The following is a 26,603-nucleotide window of genomic DNA, read 5'->3' on the forward strand; positions in this document are numbered from 1 at the left end:
GTCCCGTCTACACTACCCACTCGCCCACTCAGGGCAGGGGCTGCTCGCCTCAGCAATGTCCATCTCCAGTGCAGAGGCCCACATGACGACAGCCCAGGAAGCGCTCACTGACTGCTCAGCATTTTACCAAGTGACTTCTCCGTTTTAAAACTCTTTTCTCTGTTGGATTTTATGATGCTCTTCTGGCTGCTGCTTCTAAGTCTTTTTTCTTTGCCTTAAATGCTAGTGTCCTCAATGTATCACTATTGATACACTGATGGCTCAAATTTCTATCTTAAGTTTGCGTTTTCCTACTGAGTTTCAGATCCATGCATCCAGTTATCTTCTGGATGTCCCACAGATATTTCAAATTAAATATATCCCAAGTTCAACTCTTCCCCTCCCTCTACCTCTTTTCCTCCTCATTTTCTGGCTAAGAGGCCCTCCAAATTAGCAGGTAAACGTGGGCTCTGGAGTCAGGAGAGACCTAGTTTCTAACCCTCGCTCTGCTCAAGCTCTACTGTCTTGGGCATGTTACTATCTGAACACTTGAGTTCCCTTATCTATAAAGCAAGAATATTAGTCACTACATGGCCTTCTCTGGTTCCCATCACCTACAGAAAATCTAAATTCCTAGAAGGCCATTAGATGTGGCCCTTGACTAACTCAGTAGACCCACTTCACTTGAATTATTTTTGGTTCCTTGAATATACCAAGTGTATGGTAAGTGCTGTCCTCTTTGCCTGGACCTTCTTTCTTACAGTAATTCCCACTCTCCTAACCCAGCAAACTACTACCTATCACCTGTCCTTCAGGTTTGAGTGCAGAGGTCAGTGTCTGGGAAGCCAAGCTCAGTTGGGCACTCCTCCCCCGACAGTGGAAACTGTCTTATTCATCACTATATTCTCAGCAGCAACACAGGACCATGAGTTAACATTTGTGTTGAATGAAGGAAAGAAGCAAGCAAAAGACACAAGGATGGTTTCCAAGAGCATGTATTACACAGGTCTGAGTGCAAGAAATGGCAAACAACTGCTATGTTTGCTTTAAAAGCTCATCTGGTGCCAATGCCAAGTCCTGATGCTTTTGAGGGCCTCCTGGGTCTCGGCCTCTCCGGAGTAGGCCAGGCCCAGGCTCCTGGATGAAGGGGCAGCTTTTGCATGGAACGTCTTGCCTCCTGTCACCTGAGGCATCAGGCACTTTGGTGATGCCCAGCGCTGGTTCTTCTTTCTTAATTTGTGCACACTCAGGCTCCCATAGCCAGCTTGGGCTGGGAACCTCACAAAGTGGGTGGGCCAGCCCAGGGGCACTGGGAGGCCATGACTTCCCCTCTTGCCTAGGAGACAGGTTCTCAGAGTGGGCTGGAGTTGTGGTTTCCAAATCCTGGGAGCTGGCCAGCCCACCTTCCATCGTTGCCTTTCTACTAGGAGATGCCCTGTCTGGGCCCTCAATAAAGAATTTCCAGGACCAGGGACCTGGCTCTCCAGAGGTGGAGGCGGCAGCAGCAGAGCAGCTGCTGGGGATGAGTCCTGAAGAGCTGGGACAAAGTGCTGTTAGTGCCTGGGTGTGCTGGCCCTTCCAGCAGCCTTCAGTCGGGGGAGGATCTGTGGGTCCAGCCCTCCCCAGGCTGGGGGCTGGGGACGAGGAGCTGGCAGCCTCCTCAAAGGCTTGCAGTATCCCAAGCCTCCTCTGGGGGACACTAGGGCCTTCCATTCTGGGTGGTCCCAGTGTGACCCCTGTCAATAAGCCTTGGACCACTAGACCCTGACTCGTGGTGTCCCTGGGCAAGAAAGCATCCTCTTCCTCACCCTCTGCTGCTCCTCTGAAGGGTGGATCCTGGCCCACTTCTGGGTTAGGTACCAAGCTCCGCTCCTGTACACCTTGGCTGTCCTCAGGCCCCTCATCAGTGTCATCCTCTGAGGAGTCCACCTCACGGATGGCTTCCTGCTTCTGCAGTGACTCTCGCCGTTCAGCCCGGTCTTGTCGGAGGGTGCCTAGGGCCCGTGAGGGAGCAGGCTGCAACACTCCCTTTCCTGGCAGTGTCCCCTTCCCAGACAGCACACTCCTGGCCCCAACTACCTCCAGAGGGCTGACTTCCCTGGGTGGCAGTTCCTTCTTTAGCTCGGGGTGGGGCAGGTCAAGGCTATGCTTTCGAGAAGTGGCTAGCTTCTTCTCAGAAGCAGCAAGTGCAGCCGCCAGCTTCTCAGCTGACTGTACCCTCTTAAGTAGTGGTGAGCGAGGTGGCTCCGCACTCTTGGGCCGTGAGAGTTGCCTGCCTAGGGGAGGTGACAAGTGAAGCTTGGTGGAGAAGGCCTGGGCTCCATGGCCGGACAGGGGTGACGGGGAACGCTGGGGTGAAGCTGCTGGTGGTGGAGAAGGGGTGTGGGCCAGTGGCGACAGTGGGATGCTGCCTGCTGACTTGCGCCGCGGAGAGCGGTACTGGCGTTGGAGCTTGGGTGCCAGACCGTGTAGGGAGCTGGGCCGTGTGTGACCAGAGCCGGCTGGAGAACTGGGCACGCTGGAGCTGGGGGAGCTGCTCTGTGATGAATTCCCTCCCACTTTGCACAGACAGATAGACACAAAGACAAAGGCAGAGCAACGTTAGCTGATAGAAGTGACTGAGAGGCAAGGCCTGGCTTAGCCCTGGAATGTCCCAGGATTGTCACAGTCACCTCACCAGTGAACCGGAGCCCAGGCTACAGAAATAAAGTCACCCTCCACCCCTGTCATCTCCTCCCCAAGACCGCTGGATCTTTCAGGGGGTGGGCTAAATGTGAGTTTCAGAGTGGGCCCAGTGAGAAGCAGAGAGGGCCCGGGCACTTTCCTACCCCCCCAGGTTGTCTCTGATCTGCAGTGAGCCCTTCATACCTGAATGCACAGCATCAGAGGTCACGCGGTAGCCCTGAGTGGGAGACCGGGGGGAAAGGCTGTGTGTGGGGGAGCCTGGCCCACTCTCCCCTGATGACAAGGAGCGGTTAAGGGAAGAAAGGCTGCGGCTGGTGTGGAGCAGGGATGCCTGCTTGGTGATCTTCCAGAACAGGGAGCTCCTTTTTCTGCTATAGAGACAAGGGTCAAAGGCTGTCTGAGTTGGTGCACAGGGCACGACATACACTGGGCCCCGGTCCAGGGCCCCCAGCACACGTTAATACCCATGTGGCTCAGGGTGGACCCTCTGGGCTGTGTGCCTCACCTTTCCTGTCCATCCTTGCCCCGGCTCCGCTTGCTCCTTCGGGCCATCTTGGCCTTGTAGCTGCCCTTCCGAGCAGGCCCCACTTTAATGGATGTGTTCTCCAGGGGAGTTGTCGAAATAGATACCTTGTTTCCACTCTGGGGAACACGGTGGGAGCCTAGGTAAGGCAGTGCCATATTCCCCCAACCCCGATGCCTGGCATGGCTCTAGCACAGCACTAGCTTTGCCCCTGCATCAACATGTCTGCCCCACAAGCCTGTCTGCCCTCCTCAGAGCTTAGGAAGTGGCTCCAGCTGGAGCCCGAGTGGTTTGGGGCTGGGAAAGTAGAGAAGAGGCTCACCTGTCCTGTTCTCCAGTCCTACCCACTGCTCAGAGGGATCCCTGGGCCTTGGTCAGTGAGGCTGCTGCCTTCCAGCAAAAAACCCATTGCAATGGCCACACCCAAGTTCTGTGTGCATGGGCATCTGTCCTCAGTGCCAGGTGTGTGTGTGCAACCCTCCCACTCCGCTATGGCCACTCGCAGATTCCCAGACTGGGGGGCATGCGGGAACGGCAGCAGGCAACATCCCCAGCGCTAACCTTCAGGATCAGCTCCACCACCTCCGTGTGCACCAGCCCGTGCACAGGCTCCCCGTTGACGTGAGTGATGAGGTCACCCTGACGAAGCCCCGCCTCACTGGCTGGACCTCCATCCTCCACGTGCTGCCCCAGGGAGATAACAGTCTTCAGCCTGAGCTGGAGCCTAAGCATGAAGCGTGGGGCCTAGTTCCGCTCATCAAGCTGTGACACCCCCCTCCTTTGACCCCTGAGGATAGTGTGGGCTGGGACAGAAAGGGAAAGGTAGAGGAGTGATGAAGCTCGAAGACAACAGATCTGGATGGCCAGACATACCCACACCATGTGGTGCACAGTGTAGACGTCCGAGTCACCCATGTAGACACGGATGGCCCGCAGGGTGAAGCCATACTTCTTGCCAGCTCGGTGGATGATGATGGGGGCTCTTGAGCTGCCAAGGGCTGGCATGAAGTCCCTACTTGGAGAAGAGTCCCTGGATGACGGGTTGGATGACTGGGAATGTGGGGACATGGGGCTGGCCAATGGAGAGCAAGTGTGGTGTTCTGGAGAAGGAGAAGCCAGGATTTAGTGGGTTAGGGGACCCTGGCTCCCAGCCCAGCCCCCGGACTCAGCTGTTGATCCCACACAGCTCTAGTCACAGACAGAGCCTGAGCCCTGGAACATTCTCCCCACAGCCTCTGAGCACAAAGCCCCCCTCATGTCCCTAGACCCTCGCAGACACCCGGGAGGTGATGGAGAATGGCATCTAGCACTTTCTGAATGCTTACTGATATCTATCAGGGACCATATAAGCTCTTCATACATATTTAAACATTACAATTATCCTATGAGCTACCACTATTAATATTCACATTTTTTGATGAGGAACTTGAGGCTCAGAGGGGTTAAGCAACTTCCTCAAGGTCAAAAGCCATTTACTGATGGAGCCAGGATTTGAATATAAGCTCTCTGCCTCGGCCTACACTGGTTACACGGTGCTGTCCTGCCTTCTGGCACACACACACACACACACACACAACCTCAGACACCAGTGTATACCTCAAAGACCTCTGGTCTCATAACAAAGGGGCAGCAATGACACACAGTCTCTCAGATACCTGCTCTTCAATACACAACACACAGACACACCAGCCGCATGCAGACCCCTGCCTCCGGCCCCGAGAGGTTCCAAGGTCCTTCCTGTGAGTTTTATCCTAGTTCCCCATGAGCCTCACCAGCAGGAATGAGGAGGGACAGGGCTGTGGCTGAGGCAGACTTGATCACTTTGGTGATGGGGCGAGTGGTGCGCTTTTCTAGAGAGTCCCCAGAGAGTAGCCGGTGGCGGGCCCTGCGCACCGCCAGGTCACTGATGGCTTTGGCTGTGGCTCCTTCAGCCAGCTGTGGGGTCCCACGGCCTCCTCGAGTCTCCATGGCTGTGGGCCCAAGTGAGCAATGAGACCTGCAATGCAGCAGAGCCTCCCTTCCCTGCCTCCCAGCAGTGCCCCCCAGCCTAGGCCCTTCGGCCATCTGATGGGCCACACCTGGACTGGAACCACTGCTCTGGCCAACAGGCTCCTCGTCCAGCTTCAGCCGCCGCTCCAGTGGCCGTTCAGGGACAGGCCCAGCCACACCTTCTCCAGATGGGGTACCCTCCTGCTGCTGCCTCCTGATGGTGCTGCTAGCCTCCTCAGGGCCCTCAGGGAAGCGAGGCACATCCAGGAGGCCCGAGCAGTGGCGCCGCACTGTCAGTGGAGGGCTTGAGTCACTCTCCGTATGGGATGACTCAGACACTGACAGCCGCTTCCGCAATCTGTGGGACACAAGGCCTAGAGTGAGGTGGCCCGGGCAGTCTCCCTCCTCCAGCGCAGGCTCCCTTAGAGGCTCACAAGGGTTATATGTCATAGAACTTTTCTCCTCAGACATCCCTCCAGGAGCTGTCCTTGTGAACGCCCGCTCACTGCCACTGGCACTGCCCCCCCCCCCCCCCCAGCACCTGAATCTTGCCCATGATCTGTGACAACGATGGCTGGCTGTGCGGCCCGCCCTGGGTGAGCTCTGGGTGCTCACATCTCAGGGGAGCCAATCACCCAGCTCCGGTCTCGGCCCTTCAGCCCTGTCAGGCCATCTGAGCGGTCCTCCTTCTCTTCGCTCAGGCTGCGCTTAGTGGGGGGCGGTGTCCGGCGCTCCTCGAGCAGCGAGAGCCGCTCCATGCTGCTGTACACCTGTGGGCACGCATGACATGCTGGGGACGGGCTCCATCCCCACACCTCCCAAGGAACGAAAAGTATCCTTGGCACCTGAAACCCAGCAATCTGAACCAGTTCTTCCCTTCCCTCCCTAATACATCCCAGTTGGATATTCAAGGAAGCAGCTATCCCACTGGTCTCACCTGGCCTCACCCCTGGCATCTCCTGTGTCAGGGCCTGGAGTGGTCCTAGAAGTATCTATCATATTGTAGGCCCAGCCCTTTCCTCCTCTTTTTCTAGAGGTAGCCCCAACAACCCCTCCTCCAGCTTGCCCCAGACTGTCCCTTGACAGGCCCTCTCCTCTCAGGCCTCCGGCCTGTTCAGCCTGGGCCTGCCTCAGTCGCACCTTGCTGAACCTTGGAGAGCAGGAAGAGAACTGGCGGATCTCAAGGCAGCCATCCTCACTCACTTCCTCCTCGTCCTCTGAGTCCATGTGATGGTATCGCTCTGAGCGGGCTGGGGCAGACACACAGGACAGTCTCCTTCAGAGGCCCCTGGCAGTGGCCTCCTTGTGACCCTATCAGACCTTAGGAGGGCCTGGAGAAGTTTCTCCTGATGCCAAGTTGAGAGTGCACAAGTGTCTTTGGGCAAACAGGTAGGACCCCCGCCCCACAGGTGGCCTTACTGTCAAAGTAGCTAGTATCATCCTCCGACTCCAGTTGAGGAATAAATTCAGCCTTTTGGCGAAGAAGTCCTGTCCAGTCCAGACCGGTAAAGAACGGGTGCTGCTTCACCTCAGAGGCACTGCCTGTGGACAGGGAGGGTGTGGGCAAGGGGGCGAGAGGAGCCGTGTGGAGCCCTGGTCAGCAAGTCCAGCGAGGACCCAGACCTCGGGAGGCCAGGCCTAGAGGCTGTGGCCCCAGCACCTCCCCTCCTCTGCCCACGGGGAGCAGGGCAGTTTCAGGAGTCAGAGGCACCGCCCACCCCCGAAGCCTGAACTCCTGGCTGCATCATGGACTCAGCCTCCTTGCTCCCTCTTCCAAGTGGTGAGAAAGGTTAGTGGGGTCTGTCCTACCTGTACCCAGTCTCTCCAGAGGATTCTGATGGAGCAGTTTGGAGGTGAGGTCCTGGGCGTCTGGTGGCAGGGCATCATCCCCCTCAGGCCACACAATCTCATCTGAAGAGTCAGGGGGGTGAGAGGGAAAGGAGTGGATTAGAGAAGGGTCTCAGAAGTTGTGGGCAGAGGGGGGAGATGGAGAGGAGGGTCCTAGGATAGGATAAAGGTAGGGAGGCATAAAGGGCCCAGCCCAGAGCCCCTGAAAGCCTCGCCTGGGACCCCAATTCCTTAAGTTCTATAGGTTCTTGTCCTCCTAGGGGATTTCACACATCCTAGACCACAGCTTGCTCTCTGATTCAAGGGGCGGGCAAAGCGTGACTCCCTGCCCTGAAGCTCCAGCTCACCCTGCTTTACAGTCCAGACACATGGACACACACACGTACACAAAACTCACACTCAGAGGATATGCACACACACAATACAGGTACACTAAGCACATACGGGGGAAACACGAACACAAACAACAAGCCCCGGGCGACACCTAAAGTGCACATGAGCACATAACACACACACGTCTGAGAGGCAAGCGTACCCAACATGCATACATGAATTCAGAACAAGAGCTCAAGCCTCACAGGTGCATGCATAAATCACATTTGTGGATCCAGACTCTGTCTCCCCAGTGGCCAGGGTGATGGTACCTACCACTGATCACTTGCCCAAAGAGCTCCTCCGGAGTATCTCCAAAGAAAGGGACGCAACCCACCAGGAACTCATACAGGATTATGCCCATGGCCCACCAGTCCACTGGCTTCCCATAGCCCTGACGCAGGATCACCTCAGGCGCAATGTACTCTGGGGTCCCGCATACCTGGGCACAGAGAAGCCAGGGTGGCTCAGCATTGAGGCAGCTCATTGACATGATGGCTGGAGGGGTGGGGATATTCCCACCTCTGGAGCAGAAAAATCTCTGAATGAAGACTCAGCTCACTTTGGTTAATGAGCAAGATCAACAGGAGCCCCAGGGTTCCAGAGTTGGAACTGTTGGTGGGGTGAGTTTATTTCCTAATTAACCCAAACATCTAACTCTAGCCTGGAACCACCACTCCCTGAGCCCTCAACATTCTTCTGGCATCTGGTCCCCAAAATTGGCTCTGCCCTCCAACCTCCCAAAGAACAGACCCTACAGTCACATGACTACTACAGGGACTTTCAAACTGTCACACCCTGAAATGTCAAATCAGGGAATGTCCAGAGGTTACTCTCAGGAAGGTGGGCCACAGCCCAGTAGAAATTTGGAGCTGTGTTCCAGAACAACAGGTCCAAGAGAGCCTTACCCTTGACGGAAGCTAGGAGGCTCAGGTCTGATCTCAGACCCGTCTCTGAGAGTGACAACGGTTATATGACCTATTTCTCCAAACCCTGATGAGGAAGATGATTTGGATATTATGGCCATATGATTTTCATGGTCTAGGCTTCTATTTTCCAGATGTGCTACCTATCTCAATGCCTCTCTGGAACCAAAGGTGGAAAAGACAGGAGCTCCCAGTCTTAATATCTAGCTACAGGGTACACATGTGGCCCCCAGGCCTTATCCTGAGGCCTGGAATTCAACTCCCCAGGTCTCAACCATCCTTCCCTACCTGCTTGTCCAGGAACTCCCGGGCGTCCTTCTCAATGTGGCCCTCGTACAAGTTTGTCGTCAGACTCATGAGGCCAATCTTAGAAAGGCCAAAGTCCGTGAGCTTAATATGTCCCATAGATGTGATCAGGAGGCTAGGAAACCAGAGGAACAAAAGCATGGAGTTATTTCCTGGTTTTGCAAGAGTGTTGATTTTAGTATGCGCCAAATTTTCCCACTGAGACTTCTACGGGTAACAGGGGGACCTAAGCAGGGCAGCTTCAGCTGTGAAAGAAATGAATAGCTCTGGCTTTGTGAGCACGGCACTCCGCACAAGCACCTGACCTGCCTTTCGCCCATTCCCCCAGCTCCTGCCTGTTTCCTGCCCTCAACTGTGTGCTCTCCGGGGTCAGGGATTAGCCACCTGACCAACAGACTTTCTTCCGCAGAGCGACCCTCCTCTCCTAAAGCTCCAGCCATCCTTAGTCCCCTCTCCTCACCTGGGTGGCTCACAACATCCCTGACTCAGGGAGAGAGGACAGGGGCACACAACCTTGCTCCCTGTCCATGGCTGGTCTTAGAAGGAGGGTTGGTTGGGAGAAACTAGAAATAAGAGCTCACAGAGAATTATCTCTTTCTTCTCCCTTCAGACACTCTGCCTGAGCCATTTTATTTTGTGCCAAAGGCTTCACCCTGCCGACCTTTTACTCTATGATTCCCAAATCAGTGTCTCTGGCCCTGACTTCTTTTATGAGCTCCATGCCTACTAACTGCCCAGATCCTTACAGGCACCACTAACTCAACCTGTCCAAACAAAGTCATGCCTCCTGACTAGTCCTCTTCTCAGAGAAAAGCAGTAATTTCTGTTACTTACTGAGCTCTATGATAAGTGCTTTACTGACTATTTATAAAAATAAGCTGGTTCCTGAAAGGTCTTATAGAGTAACTCACAAAGGTAGGTATTATTATCCCCTTTTTAAAGAGTAGGAGTATGAGGCTCAGAGAGGTTTAACTAACAGACCTGAGCCCACAGAGTTAACAAGTGGTCATTTGAACTCAAGTCTATGTACCAGATGGACTTAGTAGATATATACAGAACATTTCATCCAAAACTCACAGAATACACATTCTTTTCGAATGCACATGGAACATTCTCCAGGACAGATCACATAGTAGGCCACAAAACAAGTCTCAATAAATTTAAGAAGACTGAAAGAATACCAAGCATCTTTTCTGACCACAAAGGTATGAAACTAGATATCAACTACAGGAAGAAAACTGGAAAAGCCACAAATATCTGGAGATAAAATGCTACTTAACAACTATTAGGTTAACAAAGAAATCAAAGGAGAAATCAAAAGATACCTGGAGACAATTGAAAATGAATATACAAAATGCCAAAATTTATGGGATACAGCAAAAGTGGTTCTAAAAGGGAAGTTTATAGCAATATAGGCCTATCTCAACAAACAAGAAAAATCTCAAATAAACAACTCTAACAGTGCACCTAAAGGAACTGGAAAAAGAAGAACAAACAAAGCCCAAAATCAGTAGAAGGAAGGAAATAATAAAAATCAGAGTAGAAATAAATGAAATAGAGACTAAGAAAACAAAAAAACCAATGAAATGAAGAGCTGGTTCTTTGAAAAGACAAACAAAATCGACAAACCTTTAGCTAGACTTACCAAGAAAACAAGAGAGAAGGCTCAGATAAATAAAATCAGAAATGAACGAGGAGACTTTACAATGGAAATCTCAGAAATACAAAAGATTATGAGAATACTATGAAAAGCTACACCAACAAATTGGATAATCTGGAAGAAATGGATAAATTCTTAGAATCATGCAACCTTCTAAAACTAATTAAAGAAGAAATAGAGAATTTGAATGGGCCAATCAACAGAAAGGAGATGGAAACAGCGATCAAAAACCTCCCACAAAATAAAAGTCCAGGACCACACGGCTTTCTTGGTGAATTCCACCAAACATTCAAGGAAGGCTTAATACCTATCCTTCTCAAACTCTTACAAGAAATTGAAGATGAGAGGAACCTTCCTAACTCATTCTATGAGGCCAACATTACCCTGATACCAAAAGAAGACAAGGACAACACAAAAAAAGAAAATTACAGGCCAATATCACTGATGAACATAATGCAAAAATCCTCAACAAAATACTAGCAAATCAAATACAACAATACATTAAAAGGATCATTCACCATGATCAAATGGGATTTATTTCAGGGATGCAGGGATGGTTCAACATCTGTAAATCAATCAATGTGATACACCACATTAAGAAATGAAGAATTCACAACCAGAAGGACCCACAACTAAAAAGATATACAACTATATACCAGGGGGATTTGGGGAGGAAAAAGCAGGAAAAAAGAGAAAAAGACTGGCAACAGTTGTTAGCTCAGGAGCCAATCTTTAAAAAAAAAAAAGAAATGAAGAATAAAAATCACACGATCATCTCTGAGGATGCAGAGAAAGCATCTGACAAGGTACAGCATCCATTTATGATAAAAACTCTGAGTAACGGGCGGGCCCTGTGGCCAAGTAGTTAAGTTCATGTGCTCCACTTCGGCGGCCCAGGGTTTTGCTGGTTCGGATCCTGGGTGCAGACATGGCACCACTCATCAGGCCATGATGAGGCAGCGTCCCACGTGCCACAACTAGAAGGACCCACAACTAAAATATGCAACTATGTACTGGGGGGATTTGGGGAGAAGAATAAGGGAAAAAAAAGATTGGCAACAGTTGTTAGCTCAGGTGCCAATCTTTAAAAAAAAAAACAACTCTGAATAAAATTGGTATAGAAGGAAAGTAGCTCAACATAATAAAGGCCACAGATGACAAATCCACAGCTAATATTATACTCAATGGAGAAAAACTGAAAGCTCTCCCTCTAAGAACAGGAACCAGACAAGGATGCCCACTTTCGCCACTCTTATTTAACATAGTATTGGAAGTCCTAGCCAGAGCAATCAGGCAAGGAAAAGAAATAAAAGGGATCTAAATTAGAAAGGAAGAAGTAAAACGGTCACTATGTGCAGATGACAGGATTTTATATATAGGAAACCCTAAAGAACCCACCAAAAAACTTTGAGAAATAATAAATGAATATAGTAAAGCTGCAGGATACAAAATCAACATACAAAAATCAGTTGCATTTCTATACACTAACAACAAAGTAGCAGAAAGAAAAATTAAGAATATAATCCCATTTACAACTGCAACAAAAAGAATAAAACACCTAGGAATAAATTTAACCAAAGAGGTGAAAGACTTGTACACTGAAAACTATAAAACATTGCTGAATGACACTAAAGAAGACACAAAGAAATGGAAAGATATTCTGTGCTCTTGGATTAGAAGAATTAACATAGTTAAAATGTCCATACTTCCTAAAGCAATCTACAGATTCAACGCAATCCCTATCAAAGTTCCAACATTTTTCACAGAAATAAAACAAAGAATCCTAAAATTTATATGGAACAATAAAAAACCCCAAATAGCCAAAGGAATCTTGAGCAAAAAGAACAAAGCCGGAGGTATCACCTTTCCTGATTTCCAAATATACTACAAAGCTATAGTAACCAAAACAGCCTGGAACTGGTGCAAAAACAGACACACAGATCAATGGAACAGAATCGAAAGCCCAGAAATAAACCACACATCTACGGTCAGCTAATTTTTGACAAGGGAGCCAAGAACATACAATGGAGAAAGGAAAGTCTCTTCAATAAATGGTGTTGGGAAAAGTGGACAGCCACATGCAAAAGAATGAAAGTAGTAGACCATTATCTCACACCATACACAAAAAACTTGAATGTAAGACCTGAAACCATAAAACTTCTAGAAGTAAACACAGGCAGTATACTCTTTGACATAGGTGTTAGCAGCATATTTTCAAGTACCATGTCTGACTGGGCAAGGGAAACAATAGAAAAAATAAACAAATGGGACTACATCAAACTAAAAAGCTTCTGCACAGCAAAGAAAACCATCAACAAAACAAGACAACTCAACAACTGGGAGAAGATATTTGCAAACCATATATCTAATAAGGGGTTAATATTCAAAATATATAAAGAACTCATACATCTCAACAACAAAAAAAACAAAAAACCCAATTAAAAAATGGGCAAAAGATCTGAACAGACATTTTTCCAAAGATACACACATGGCCAACAAGCACATGAAAAGATGTTCAACATCACTAATTATTAGGCAAATGCAAACCAAAACTACAATGAGATACTATCTCACACCTGTGAGAATGGCTATAACTAACAAGGAAAGAAATAAGTGTTGGAGAGGATGCGGAGCAAAGGGAACCCTTATACACTGCTGGTGGGAATGCAAACTGGTGCAGCTACTATGGGAAACAGTATGGAGACTGCTCAAAAAATTAAGAATACAAGTACTATACGATCCAACTATTCCACTGCTGGGTATTTATCCAAAGATCATGAAACCACAAACAGGTAAAGACATATGCACCCTATGTTCACTGCAGCATTATTCACAATAGCCAAGACTTGGAAACAACCTAGGTGCCCAGCACGGGAGAACGGATAAAGAAGATGTGGTATATATACACAACGGAATACTAGTCATCCATAAAAAGATGAAATCTTGCCATTTGCAACAACGTGGATGGACCTTGAGGGTGTTATGCTGAGTGAAATAAGTCAGAGGGAGAAAGTCAAATGCTGTATGATGTCACTCATGAATAGAAGTAAAAACAACGACAAACAAACACATAGCGACAGAGATTAGATTGGTGGTTACCACAGGAGAAGGGGGGTGGGAGGGGGTAAAGGGACAGTTGGGGACATGTGTATGGTGACAGACGGTAATTAGTCTTTGAGTGGTGAACACAATGTAGTCTACACAGAAACTGAAAAATGATGATGTACACCTGAAATTTATATAATGTTATAAACCAATTAACGTTTATATAATGTCATATATTATATAAAAACTTATATAATGTTATAAACCTCAATTAAATAAACAAATAAATAAATAAAAAGAAAAGGAACTCAGGTCTGTCTAATGTCAAAGTCACTTCTCACTACAGAGGCTTCTCACCACATACACGCCAAGCTGGAAATCGGGCCGACGTCCAGACTCCTGCTCCCTTGCTTCTGCTTCCACCCCGACACCTTGCTGTTTCCTTTCTGCTTCCCAGCACTACCCCGCTCTTCTCCATCCCGACTCTGTTCTAGGGCAGGCAATGTTTTGGGCCTGGTCTACTGCAAGTCTCCCTATCTCTGTCCACGGCAGTGGTCTTCCTAAACCTACACCAACATCTGAGTGTGTCAATCTATCCACCTCTGCTTCACAGGCCCTTCAAAAATTCTAGGACCCTTTAAAATAAAAATAAAATTTAACAAAAGGACCCTCGAGGACCTAATCCCTGCCTATCTCTCCAGCCTTATCTCCTACTACTCTGACCAATTTGCAGTCTCAGTCTCAGTCACACTATACTACTCGGAGTTCCAGAGCAGTCACATTCTCTCACACTTGTGTGCCTTTGCAAATCCTGCTCTCTAGCTTTGGAAAGCTCCTCCCACCTTTTTCCATCTGACTAATGCCTTCCGAGAAGCAGCCTATACACAGTTATTTCTGTCTCCCACATGAGACTTAAGTCCCACAGGCCAGCACCTAATTTACAGCCCAGAATATAGTGCTTGGCACAGAGCAGACGTCAGTAAATGCCGAAACACTTGTTCAGCCATTTCCTAGACGTGCTGATTCTTTTGTTCCTGCTTGGTTTCTTGAGCAGAGCTCCTCAGTGATCTTACATGTCACCAAAGCCTTACGATGCCCCTGCCAGACCTTGATGGCAATGGTCTTTGCATGTGAGGTGGTCAGGGGCTAGAGCACTAGGCCTAGATGGACACCCACAGGAGCACTGTTTCCTAGCAACCATTCTGGGATAGATTCAAACATGCTGTGTCTGCCTCCAGTTATCTAGAGATCCAAGAGGGGGACCTTGGGCAAGGGACCCAGATAGTGGGCGTACTTGTCAGGCTTGAGGTCTCGGTGCACGATCCCATAGTTGTGTAAGTACTCCAGGGCTAGCACAGTTTCCGCAAAGTACAGACGCGCCATGTCCACAGATAGGGCCCCGATGTTCTTCAGCAGAGTGGCACAGTCTCCTCCTGCAACAAGCCCAGGCCACCATGAGGGAAGGATCCAGTTCCTGCTCCAGACGGTCTTAGGCTTACAGTCTCTGAGGCCCCAGAGGAGAGAGCCTCACGCAACACCCGGGTGCTAGACTGTAACTCTTGCTTCTCCCCCGTTGGCCTGGGTGGGAGACAGTGTGGAGGGAGCAAGAGGGAGGCGAACCTGCCAATGGCTGCCATGGCCACTGTTCAGGCCAGAGAGGGAAGGAACCCAGGTCTCTAGTTGACTTGTAGGGACAGGATTAAGGTATTTTAGGATGGGAATCCTGTATATTGAAACACACCTGGCTGAAACTCCAGCATGTGTTCATTTATTTCCTTCCTGTTGGCTGTCCTTTAGTTTTTGAGTAAAGCAACACTGTAAACTCCCAGCGTGTACTAACCAAATTAAAGGAATTCTGTTCAGCTTCAGCCTCAAGACTGAAGTAAAACATCTTTGGAAGCAGCACACAACAGTGAGAAGGGGAGAGGGGAGGCCACTGGCAAAGCTGCTGCCCCTCTCCAGAGCTGTGCCCCGTGATGCTCTTCCACTCCATCCCCGGAGCATTTTGTGTGGTCTTAATGGGGGGCTCCCCTTCACAAGCCATCAGCCAGGGCAATGGCTTTCCTTTCTTCCGAGGGCCCAGATGCAATCCTCCCAGCATCCAACCCTGGGCTTTTATGGCTCTGCTACCTCCCTTGTTCCTGCCTGGCGTCAGCAGTAGAGACGGTACAGGCTTTGGGGTGCAGGTTTCTATACTTCCTGGGTGGACACATCCCGTCCCAGAGTGCCTCTCACTGCACCTGACATGGGCAGCCTCAAGGCAGCTACTGCTCCAGAAGCCTCCTCCTATGAGGGGCAGGGAGTCATGTGTCCACTGTGGCCAGATGGTCCCTGAGATCCTAAGGCAGAAACCAATTCCAGAGAGACTGGGAAGCTGGGCCCTGAAACTTCACCCTTACACAAAGCTGTTGGTCTCAGCTCAGGGCTAAGTCTCAGATTGTGCCTTGGCCTCCAAGTCAGGCCACCCTTCCCCCAGTACCTTCAACATACTCCATCACCATGCACAGGTGGCGCTTGGTCTCAAAGGAGCAGAACATGCTGACCACAAAGGGGTTCTCAGCAAAAGTCAGTATGTCACGCTCCACGAAGGCCTGCTGGATCTGGTTCCGCAGGATCAGGTTCTGTTTGTTGATCTTCTTCATGGCAAAGCGCTGCCGGGTGGGCTTGTGCCGCACCAGGAAAACAGCCCTAGGAAACATACCCATCCCATCCCCCATGGGCCCTCAGCGCATGAGCTGTGTTCTCCACCACACAGAGCAGGGGTGGCCAAACTGCTTCATCTCATACCTTATAAATGCACAGAACAAAAGAGCAGGGATGTGCTTATCAATAAGGATCTGGGCCCCCTGCCCACAGAGCTTGTCAATTTCTTGATCTACCAAGTCCTGAGGACATAGCTCAACCCTTTCCCAGAGCTCAGCGAGAGGAGGAAAGCTACCAAGAGGAGTGGGAACCTTGTGTGGGAAAGGAACAACGCTCAGATGTCAGAGGAAATGGACCTCTTGCCTCTCCAGGAGGAGGGAGAGGGTCTATCTCGAGGCATCTGCTGCCCTGAGGATTGGGCATCATACTCTAGAACTAAGAGCCCAAGTCGCAGCCACACCCTGACCCCTGCCTTTACCCATAGGCGCCATTACTGATGAGTTTAATGGTTTCGAAGTCCTCTTCAGAGGGTGTCTTTTTAGATGTCAGAGATGCCCCACGGCCCTGGAAGACAAGGGAAAAGGCAGGAGGCAGGTATGCTTCTCAGAGCCCATGTGCTTGGGGAAGCTGTGGCCCCAGCATCAGCTCAGCTCTTAGTCCCGCTGCAGCCTCCTGCCCATTCTTCCCCAGGAGCTGAACGACTTCACAGATAGTGTCTGCACCCCCCCCCCTCCCCTCCCTCCTTCAGCTATTCTCTTGAAGAGAACTCACAGCCCTTTGCTTCATAGGGCCCAGGCTCTAGGACTGGGGCAGGAGCTCAGGGTCTTTACCTCGACTGAATCATCTGTCTCCGGAGTATCAGGACTGTCATAGCTGCTCAACTGAGCCACTTCTAGAAACAAAGCACGGACAAGGGAAAAGTGAGTGTGGCAATGTTGGGCATCTCAGCACTCCACTCACATCAACGACAGGCGTGTGTAGGGTCAGCACTGACGCTTTCTGCATCAGTCTGGGATGCAAATCTAGTCCTGTGGCTCTATCCCCAGTGTAGTCACAGCTTTTGGACTTGTTTGCCAAATAATATTGTCACTCCTATTTCTAGAAGTCCAGTGCCATTCAAAGGCCTGGCAAATTCTATAAAGCTTCCCTCAAACTTGAGACAATTCCCGGCAAACAGGGCGCAAAGCTGGGCTCTCCGTCCCCATCCTGCTGGCTGACTCTGCTCTGCTGGACCAGGATGGGAAGCAGGAAGACAGGAGTAGGACAACTACAGACCAGGGACCTGGAAGCCCATGGTTCACTCAGGGCTCAGCACGAAGTGGAAGAACGGAGATATCTTCTGAAGGCCTGAGTCAGGACCACCCCAAACACACAGGAAGACTTGCACGGTGACAACAGGAGAGGCAACCATGCAGATGAGGTGACCATTTTTGGAAATGTGACTGTGGTCCTTTGTTGTTGACCTCTTTTGACCTTAGGCTCTAAATCCAACCCAGCTGGGCCCAAGGCAATCTAGGTTGGGTTATACCAGACAGACGCGAACAATTCCGAAGTGGGGGCTGTTTTATGAGAGAGTTCCTCCTATAGTCCTGAGGCCCCTGATGCTGTGTTGTCGGTGTCCAATCTAATCCTCTTCTCCAAGTGGCTTCCCCTGCTGTTACACCTTGTTGGCTGTGGGGCCTCTTTGCAGCCACTAGGCAGCATACTCACCCTCTAGGCGATCCCGTGTGAGGCCCAGTTGGCTAACGATGTAGCGGGGAATGTCACATTTAATCCCTTGTCCCTCTTTGGCGTGGCCCTCAGCTGCTTCTAACAGGTGGTAGAACTCTTCAGGGTCAAACTCCTGTACCGGGGAGAGAGGTGGTCAGTGGTGAGAGCTACAAGTGAAGGCCGCTGGCCTCTTTGGTTTTACAACATATACCCAGAGTAGGATGAACACGAAGACTTCGTCTTTGTTAGGGGACACCCCTGCCCCTGAATACCCAGAAACATCATGATTCAGGGATCATGAGAATGGGGACAAAGCTGTCTGATAGGTCACCTCCAGACTGGACATCCTCAGCATACACAGTCTCCCCAGCAACAAGAACCAGAGCTCTCGGTTTCAACAGAGTTCAGCCTATTCACCTGGTCCAAAGCCTTCCGCCACCCAGATGGCCGTGTCAGGCGTGTTCACACACCCAGTCCAGAGGAGCAGTCCTGCACCCTCTCAATTACGGCTCACAGCCCTGGTGGCACATGTGTGCCTTCAGATATTTACTGAGCACCCCCCCCCCCCGTGTGCAAGGGCCTGAAGGCCAAGTGGAACAGAGCACAGCAGTCCTTGTCTGCACGGAGCACATAATAATGAGGAGCCCATTTACCGAGTGCCTACTAAGTGCCACCCTCTGGGCTAATCCCTGATAACACCTCTATAACCTTAGGGAGGACATCAAGGCTCAGAGATGCACTGACTTGTCCATGGTCACAGAGGTAGGAACAGAAAACCAGTATTCAAATTCAGGCCTGACTCCAAGCCCCTGTTTAATCCTGGACTTCACGTTCTTGAGAGGCCCCGTGCTTGTCCATAACCCCAGCCTCCACTGCTTTCTTCACCTCTGTTCTCACTATTTTGGAGAACCAAATCACTATCTATCTGGATATAATCTAAAGCAGACCTAGAAGTCCTTTTAACTTCTTATTCTTCCTCAGTCCCTGTCTAGCCAGAAAGTCTACCTCATAAATCCTCCTCTATCTGCTTTTCTTCTCTGTTCTCTTACCATTGTCCTAGTTCAGGCCACTCCTCTCTCACATGAAGAGCCTTAAGTGCCTCTATTGATTTCCCCGGCTCATCTGCCCTCTCTTCCAATTCTATCCATGTTGCAGCCAGAGTAACCTTTCACAGGTGTAAAGGAACGTTACTCAGAAAGAAATAGGAACCAGTTACTGCACATGCAACAACTTGTATGAATCTCAAAAAAAATTATGCTGAGTGAAAAAAGTCAGAACATACTATACAATTTCATTTATACGAAACTGTATAAAAAGCAAACTTATCTGGGGTGAAAGGGAGCAGCTAAGTGGTTGCCTGGGAGTGGAAGGCAATGGGGGGCAAGGGATTGACTCCAAAGGGACACAAGGGAACTTTTGGAGGTGAAAGATTTTCGCTATCTCAACTGTGGCGGTGATTATACAGGTGTATATTTGTTAAAATTCACTGAACTGTATACTCAAAAGGGATATATTTTATTGCATGTAAATTATACCTTAATATAGCTGGTTAAAAAAAGTAAATCCGACCATGTCACATTCTTACCGAAACTTTCTGATGGCTCCAGTGGCCTCAAGGATAAACGCATGCTCCTGAGCTAAGAGCTTGACACCCTCCATGGGCTTGCCACAGACCACCTTCCAGGCTTATACCCCGCAATTCTCCAAACCCAATCTGTACTCCATCGAATGCCCGTCCCATTCCTCATACCTGAGAAACTCATAATCATCCTTCCTGTCGCTGAGTGAGCTTCATGCCCCCAGGGAGCTTTCACTGAATATCCATCCCAAGGAAAGACTAGAGCACTTCCTTCTCTAGGTTCCCGCTGCACCTTGTACTTACCCCAGTTGCAACACTTCTTGCAATGTCATGTTATTATTTACACGTCTCCATGCCCTATAAGAGACTAACTCTAGCTCACTCCACTGCAGTGGAAGCATCTTAGGATCAGGGACATGCCTGTATCTCCAGTGTCTAGCATCAAGTAGGTACTCAGTAAAGTGTTGCTGAATGATTAAATGAAGGACTTAACTTGTGCAAACGAAACTGGTCTGTGCTCCTTACCCCCAAGGCCTCCACTGACCTGGGGCCTGCCCACGGTGGGTTTAGGCCAGACTAATAGCTATCCCTGCCACACCCCTCAGGACCAACTATTTTTCCTCACAGGAACTTGTTTGGTCCCCCAACGCTTGCATATCATATTTAAATAAGGACTTCAGCAGCAAAATGGCAGTAGGTACCACCACAGTTTTGCTGTTAGCAGGATACTTCCACTACACCCCCGACTCCCACTCCTTCCTCTATAGCCCCACTCCCACCCCTCCAATCCCCCCACTAACCTTTCCAGAGTCCACTCACCAGGCATTCCAGGAGACGAGCTGGGCGGGCAATGACAATCATCAGCTTTTTCACCAGCTGCACCACAAAAGCCACTTCTGAACTCTCTGAGCGCTCATGAGCCTGTAGAGAAGACAAAGGTTGCTTAAGCAATCCACTGGCCCAGCGTGCTTGAGCTAAGCAGGACCTGGCTGGACAGAGCAGACTACAGGGAGAAACAATCTGGCAGTAGAGAGAGTTCCGCAAAGCCAAGAACTTAGAGAAGGCCAGTGGGCTGAGAGCAGGAGCAAGCTGCTCATCAGGAACCAAGTGAGCTTCAGAACACTGCATGACACCAAGGAATGTCACACAGACACACGGCGTTACCTCCACCCAACAAGCTTCACTCATCCTCCAGACCCCAGCTCAAGGGGCAGCTCTCAATGGAGCCTTCACTGATGTTCGCTCTCCCCTCCAGACAGGCTGTAAGGACTAGAAAGACCTCAAAGCAGGAGAGTGATGTGACCAACAGGTATTTTAGAAAGATCACTCCGGCTGCAGTGTGGATGGTGCACTAGAGAGGGCAGGCCTAAAAGCAGGGAAACCATTAACAGGCTACTGCAACAATGCAGGTGAAAAAGGCAGTAGGAAAGAGGGAAATGGACAGACTGGGGCCATTTCAGAGGTAGATGACTGAGTAAATCTGAAGGGTGGAAGCAGCAAGAATGAAGGGTAACCACAACTACAATTTTAGGGATATTTCAGTGAACTTATAAATGAGATAGGAAATATAAGAAGAAAAATAGTTGTGGTGAGGACAGGTAGAGAACATATTACACTTGGTTTTAGAGAAAAAGCAGGTTGGTGGGAAAGTTCTGTTGGGACCTGAAGCAATTGAGGGATCTGTACTAGATACTTTCTTGGGCATTTGCACAGCCCAGGAGCCTTTCTCTTTTTTACGAAACTGCTCTGACTTCTACAAGCCACGTTTGTATCATGTGGCTACACTTTCAATAGCTGACCTGTGTGGATTACTTTCCCAGGAATTTAAAAGTGGATGGAGAGACAACTGTTAACATAGTGTGGCAGAAATGTATAATCTACTCTTGGGTGAAAAGGGATGGCCATATCTACCAAAGAGATAGAGAAAAACAAGCACAAAGAAAAACAGCAATGAGAGAAGGAGGACAAACACTTCCTGGGCTCTCCACAGGTTCTGGTTTCTAGTTCTGGTCCTTTCTTAAGGCCTTGTTGCATTCCTGTCTTCAATTCCCTAAGACCCACCCTTTTTATCTTTATAATTAGTTTCCCTTTCCTGCTTAAATTACTCTGAGTTGGCTTTCTATTACTTGCAACCAAAGAATTACTAACCAATCTGGGACTCAAAGTGGAGAAGTCCAATAATCAGCTGTGAACACCGATCTGGAGCTCAGACCAGGGACAGAAGCAGCCCAAGGTGGGAGCCCTCAGAGCACCGAGGACAACTGAAGACATGGGAGCAGATGACGCTGATCAGGGAGAGTGTGAGAAAAGGAGACAGAGGAGAACAGGCGCTCAGGACAGTGCCCTGTGGAACACCGCATTTAAGAGATCGGCAGAGCAGGAACTTGTGAAGGGGCAGCAAGACTTCAGGGCACAGTGTCATGACAACCAGGGGAAACAAGATCAAGGAGAGGAGTGTAAAGTTCTGTAGAGAGGGGAGGAGAGGTGAGGATGGAGAGAGGTCACAGGATTTGGCAAGTGGCCCATTAGTTCCTTGATGACTTTTGCCTGAAACAGTTTAATGCGATGGTGGGAAGGGAAAGCAGAAGGCGGAGACTGAGTACAGAATAGGTTCTCAGGAAAGAAAAATAGCAAATGAGGATCATTTAGAGAAAAAAATGATTATGAAATGAAGAGAGAGGTTGGGCATCTGGTGAAATCTTCTTTATTCCTTTAAGGCTGCGCCCAAATATCAACCCTGTGAAGCCACATCTGAGGCCCCTGCCCCTACCACATATAAACACACAGAATGACCAGAAGTAACTGCACCCTCTTCCAGGTTCCCCTAGCTGTGTGCTCACACCACATGGTACTATCACAGATTTTATAATTAGCAGTCTGTCTTTTTTTATTTTTCCTCAAAGATTTTATTTTTCCTTTTTCTCCCCAAAGACCCCCGGTACACAGTTGTATATTTTAGTTGTGGGTCCTTCCAGTTGTGGTATGTGGGACGCTGCTCCAGCACGCCTTGACGAGCGGTGCCATGTCTGTGCCCAGGATCCGAACCAGCAAAACCCTGGGCTGCCGAAGCAGAGCGCATGAACTTAACCACTCGGCCACAGGGCCGGCCTCAGTGGTCTGTCTTTATACACCAGAGGGCCTCCTGAGTAGAGCAGCTGTGTCTTCTGTTCCTCCCTCACAGGCTAAGCCTAGCATAGTACCTCTCACACAGCAGATGTCAGTCAATGTTGGCTAAGTGTTTGAAAATGTATGATCCCAGGCTCTGGAATAAGACAAACCCGGGTTTGGGTTGTAGCTCTGCTGCTTAAGAAATCAGTTACCTTGGGGTAACTTAGCCCTTTTAAGCTTCGGTTTCTCATCTATAGATTTAGGGGATAATAATAGTATCTTCCTTACAGTGTTGTTATGAAGATTAAATTAGATAAATTAAATGAGATAATATAGTGTCCAGCATGTATTAAGTACTCTATAAATGATAGTGATTTTTCTTATTTTAAATGTAAATTTTATGGTGCCATTTTAAAATTTAAAACCATTCAATGATTCCCCATTGCCTTCACGATAAAATCTAAGATCCTCACAAGACCCTTCAGGCCTCTGTGTTGCCCCCCACCCCCCAATTCATCTACCACCTTCCCCTGCAGGCCTCTTCACTCTAGCCATGCCAAACTACTTTATCTGCAATTCCCGGAATGTACCCAGTTCTGCTACACTTCTGAGAGGTTGTTTATACTGTTTCCTAGGTGTAGCGAACAACCTGCTCATCAAGACTCCACTTTCCCTGAACTCTCCAGGCGGAGTCAGCACATCCTCCTCTGTGCTCAGAACTGGCCTCTGTTGAGTGCTCATCAATCACACTTATATAATAAAGAGAAGCGAGATAATTCACACATGGTGCTCAGGGTGGTGTCTGGCACACAGTACCCGTCAATAAATGAGAGCTGTTATTTTTACTGTAAATAGATGTTGATGGGTCTGTAACCTTGAGCTAGAACCTGCACTGAACTTTTTTCTGCATTCCCAGGGTCTAGCAAATTAGGGAACAAATGGCGCACTGGCCCCATTTCCAGTGCTCTTCCTACTGCATCAAATAACCCACCCCCAGGGCAACGAGACTGGGAAAATGCCTGAAGGTTTGGGGCAAGGTGCTGACTTTGGCCTTTCAGAAGGTCAACCTTATCAGACAAGCAACCTTGTGGCTCCTTCACCGGCTGCAGCACTCCCTGATTCCTCTCCACTGCTGGAGAGCTGTTAGAAAGTTAGTCTTAAACAGAAACAAACAGCTGCCAGTGACTTTCATGGGGCTTTAGCTTTCTAACGTCATATTTCTACCTGTGTGAATTTAAGTATTACTTTCGAAATCAGAAAAAAACACTTTTGTAGAAGGAAGTATGTTTTCATCTATTAAATCAAAACCTTTCTCACTGTGACTCTTGCTCACTGGGCTAGCATGTCTTTTAGGGGACAGAGAACAATCTGCTGCCCACTATATATGAGAAATCTTCCAAAATTTGACAGCAATAATCATGATCGTCTTTAGTCATCCTTTCTCTAGATTCAACTGTTTCCTAAATTTAAAAAAAAAATTCCCTGCTCCTATTTCTAGACTAACACACCGAAGTTCTGTTTGATCATTAGCCCAGGGTTCTCGGCTCAGTCAGTACTACTCAGAGTGAGGTCATGGGTCTGGACTGGGGAATACTCTAGTGACATGAAGAGCCCTGGGGAGACAGGCACATCTCCACTCTCCTAAGCTGTACTAACGGTATAATATGTGGCAACTGTGATCTGAGTGGGAAGGCATCTGACCACTTTATTGTAGAGGCCGACAGGAAAGTGAACACCAGAGCAAGAAGCAGTAGTTAAGAACTCAGTGTAAGCTCTCTGGTCTTGACCATCTCTGGATTACTTCACCTTTAGCCTCCCAGACGCTTTTCACACTGCAGAGGATCAGGTCCCTACACAGAGAGGCCCCCATCAGAGAACTTCTCAGCATGCAAACAGAATGTCAGTCAATAGATAAACCCATAGTGCAAGCCTCGGGCCTGTTTTCCCTTGGCCGAGGAGAAACAGTCCTAAGGCTCTGCTTACACCAATATTTCTACTAGAAGAGAGCCCACCACCGCCACTGGGCCACTTTTTGGCTTTGGGTTACAAATCTCCTAGTTAAGTATTTATGAATACAACAATTTTGGAGCCTCAGCCAGTGTAAGTGGAATTAGAAAAAGAAAAGACCCACAGAACTGAGTTCTCTCCACACCACACAGGCTTCTTTCAATAATGCAGGGGACTGAGGAGGAACCTAAGCCCATCAGTACCATACTTGGCAGTGGGCCCTGCACACTGGCAAGGAAGTGGCAAGCAGACTGAGAAGACTGGGAACACCGTTAACGCCTTAATCTTGGCTTTGTCTGCTACCCGTGTGGAGGATTCACCAGAGTTCCAGCACAAGGACACTCACATCTTGCAGAAGTTTCTCTAAATTCTCTTGAAGTTCGTAGAAATAGTGCGATGTAATAAGGCCACTCCGAGATTTATCCAGGCAGTCTCGGGCCATCTCAATCACCTGATGATGAATAAAGCTCAAGGTTCCATCTGCCAACGGCAACACACTGTCTGGAGTGTTGGAGGAAATGAATTCTGCTAGACGCTCTTCCATTTGTGCAGTGGCCTGGGAATAAAAGCAGGAAAAGTGACACTTCCCTTCCTGTTCCACGTCAGGTGGAGCCTAAAGGACCTGGTAAGAGTCTAAGGATGGGCTCTGTGATCCTGGTCTCCTGATGTTGCACTTGGGAAAACTGGTGACTGGAGACGTGAAAAGATCACCTTCAAGTTAAATCAAAACATTATAATCGAGGCCCTCCCTCACCTGGCCTTGTCTGTCTCCTCCACTCCTCAAAGGGCATGCTCTCCTGCTCTGAGGATACTGAGTGTTTGTGGTTCTGCTCCTTGATGATGCTGTTTCTTCTGTGTAGCTTTTTCACCCTGCCAAGCCTGCGTGGCAAACTCTTATTACTCCTTCCAATCTCAGTTCAAGCATCATCTCTCCTCTAGAAGTCTAATTCCTCCAGGCAAACGAGTTTCCTTTCCTCTGTGCTTGCAGTGGGCCTCGCAACCATATAAACTTCGTGTAGGGACACTGCTGGTTTGTAAACCTGGTTCTGGACTGGGAACTTCTTCAAGACAGAGAGAATTTGATTTATCTCAGGATCCTCTCACTTGACCTCAAGAGCCAACTGAGCTAAGCAGATGCTCAGAAGTATTTACTGAAGGTGTGAACCTGTCTGCTCATGGACCTGGATCCCCAGAAGAGCAGAATGGGGGTCTGGCTCAGAAGCCTCTATGGGAACTAACTGGGCAGTCACATCAAAATGACAAATATACATCAGTTAATAAGTTCCTAGCTGCCTAGCTAGGATTCGGCCTGTTTTTCTTTGCCACCAGGTAGCAATTTCAGATTTCCAGTGTGTGTTTAGGGGTGCATGTGTGTGTATAAACACATATATGTGTATGTATATATGTATACACACACACACACACATATATATGGTATGAGTGGAGAGAGAGAGGGGAGAGAAAGGGGGAGGAGAGAGGGAATGGAAGGAAACGAATTCTAACATTTTCTCTACCAACAGTTCATCTTACATGAATGATTTGGAGACATGCATATAAAACATAAAGATACAATACTAGAATGACAGCACAACACCCAATACACAAGGGAGAGGGGGAAACGTGAGATGGACTTCGAAACACCATACCCTCCCAAACTGCTTTAGAAAGGACTGAGCATAACAAAATGATCTAGCTGTTCGTTCTGCCCTCTTCCTCGCTCTTACTCTCTAGTGACTGCTGCAAGGCTAGAAAGCACAGACCACAGGGCACAGGGCAGCAGAGAAATAATAGCTAACACTTACTGAGTGCTTACTATATCCCAGGCACAGTTAGAAAAGCTTAATGCTCATTAATCCAGACAAACTCCCTAAGAGATAGATACTCTTATTATCCCAAATTACAGATGAGGCAAATAAAGCTCAGAGAAGGCAAGTAATCTGTCCGGCGACATATAGCTAGTAAGTGGTACAAGCAGATTTGACCCCAGGTGGTCTGGTTCCAGAATCTGTGCTCCTCCTTACTGCCATACTTCATCGTGTATGTCAAGAGGGAAAGCACAAAGGCTTCACACCATTTCCCTAGGCCACCCATGTGTGTCCAGGAGACTCAACCTGAGTCTGGAAAAAGGACACTATGAGAGGAGCAGGGAACCACACACGTAGATTCTAGAGACGGATGAATAGGTAGACCCAGGGAGGTCCGGACAGAGGATGAAGAGAGAGC

General features: G+C 48.9%; 1 protein-coding gene across 16 annotated transcripts in view; it reads right to left on the reverse strand.

Annotated features, from left to right (window-relative positions):
- Positions 1-958: 958 nt before the first annotated feature.
- The window catches only part of MAST2 (microtubule associated serine/threonine kinase 2), a 210,942-nt gene continuing 185,297 nt past the window's right edge, over positions 959-26,603 (reverse strand). For 12 of the 16 annotated variants that reach the window (XM_023630698.2, XM_023630711.2, XM_070260038.1 and 9 more), the window contains 20 exons: positions 24,727-24,936; positions 20,085-20,186; positions 17,687-17,819; positions 16,807-16,868; positions 16,455-16,540; positions 15,813-16,021; positions 14,628-14,766; positions 8,611-8,743; positions 7,673-7,838; positions 6,986-7,087; positions 6,596-6,718; positions 6,317-6,426; positions 5,792-5,946; positions 5,266-5,534; positions 4,960-5,157; positions 4,061-4,287; positions 3,749-3,871; positions 3,170-3,306; positions 2,848-3,035; positions 959-2,537 (listed from right to left, as the gene is read on the reverse strand). In XM_023630698.2, coding sequence (XP_023486466.1) covers positions 1,015-2,537; positions 2,848-3,035; positions 3,170-3,306; positions 3,749-3,871; positions 4,061-4,287; positions 4,960-5,157; positions 5,266-5,534; positions 5,792-5,946; positions 6,317-6,426; positions 6,596-6,718; positions 6,986-7,087; positions 7,673-7,838; positions 8,611-8,743; positions 14,628-14,766; positions 15,813-16,021; positions 16,455-16,540; positions 16,807-16,868; positions 17,687-17,819; positions 20,085-20,186; positions 24,727-24,936 — 4,395 coding nt within the window. In that variant the 3' untranslated portion in view covers positions 959-1,014. The remainder of the gene's footprint in view (positions 2,538-2,847; positions 3,036-3,169; positions 3,307-3,748; positions 3,872-4,060; positions 4,288-4,959; positions 5,158-5,265; positions 5,535-5,791; positions 5,947-6,316; positions 6,427-6,595; positions 6,719-6,985; positions 7,088-7,672; positions 7,839-8,610; positions 8,744-14,627; positions 14,767-15,812; positions 16,022-16,454; positions 16,541-16,806; positions 16,869-17,686; positions 17,820-20,084; positions 20,187-24,726; positions 24,937-26,603) is intronic. The other 4 variants (XM_023630719.2, XM_023630701.2, XM_070260033.1 and 1 more) reach the window with 1 other exon arrangement.

The sequence above is a fragment of the Equus caballus genome, chromosome 2 (assembly GCF_041296265.1).
Source record: "Equus caballus isolate H_3958 breed thoroughbred chromosome 2, TB-T2T, whole genome shotgun sequence".
NCBI classification, from domain to species: domain Eukaryota; kingdom Metazoa; phylum Chordata; class Mammalia; order Perissodactyla; family Equidae; genus Equus; species Equus caballus.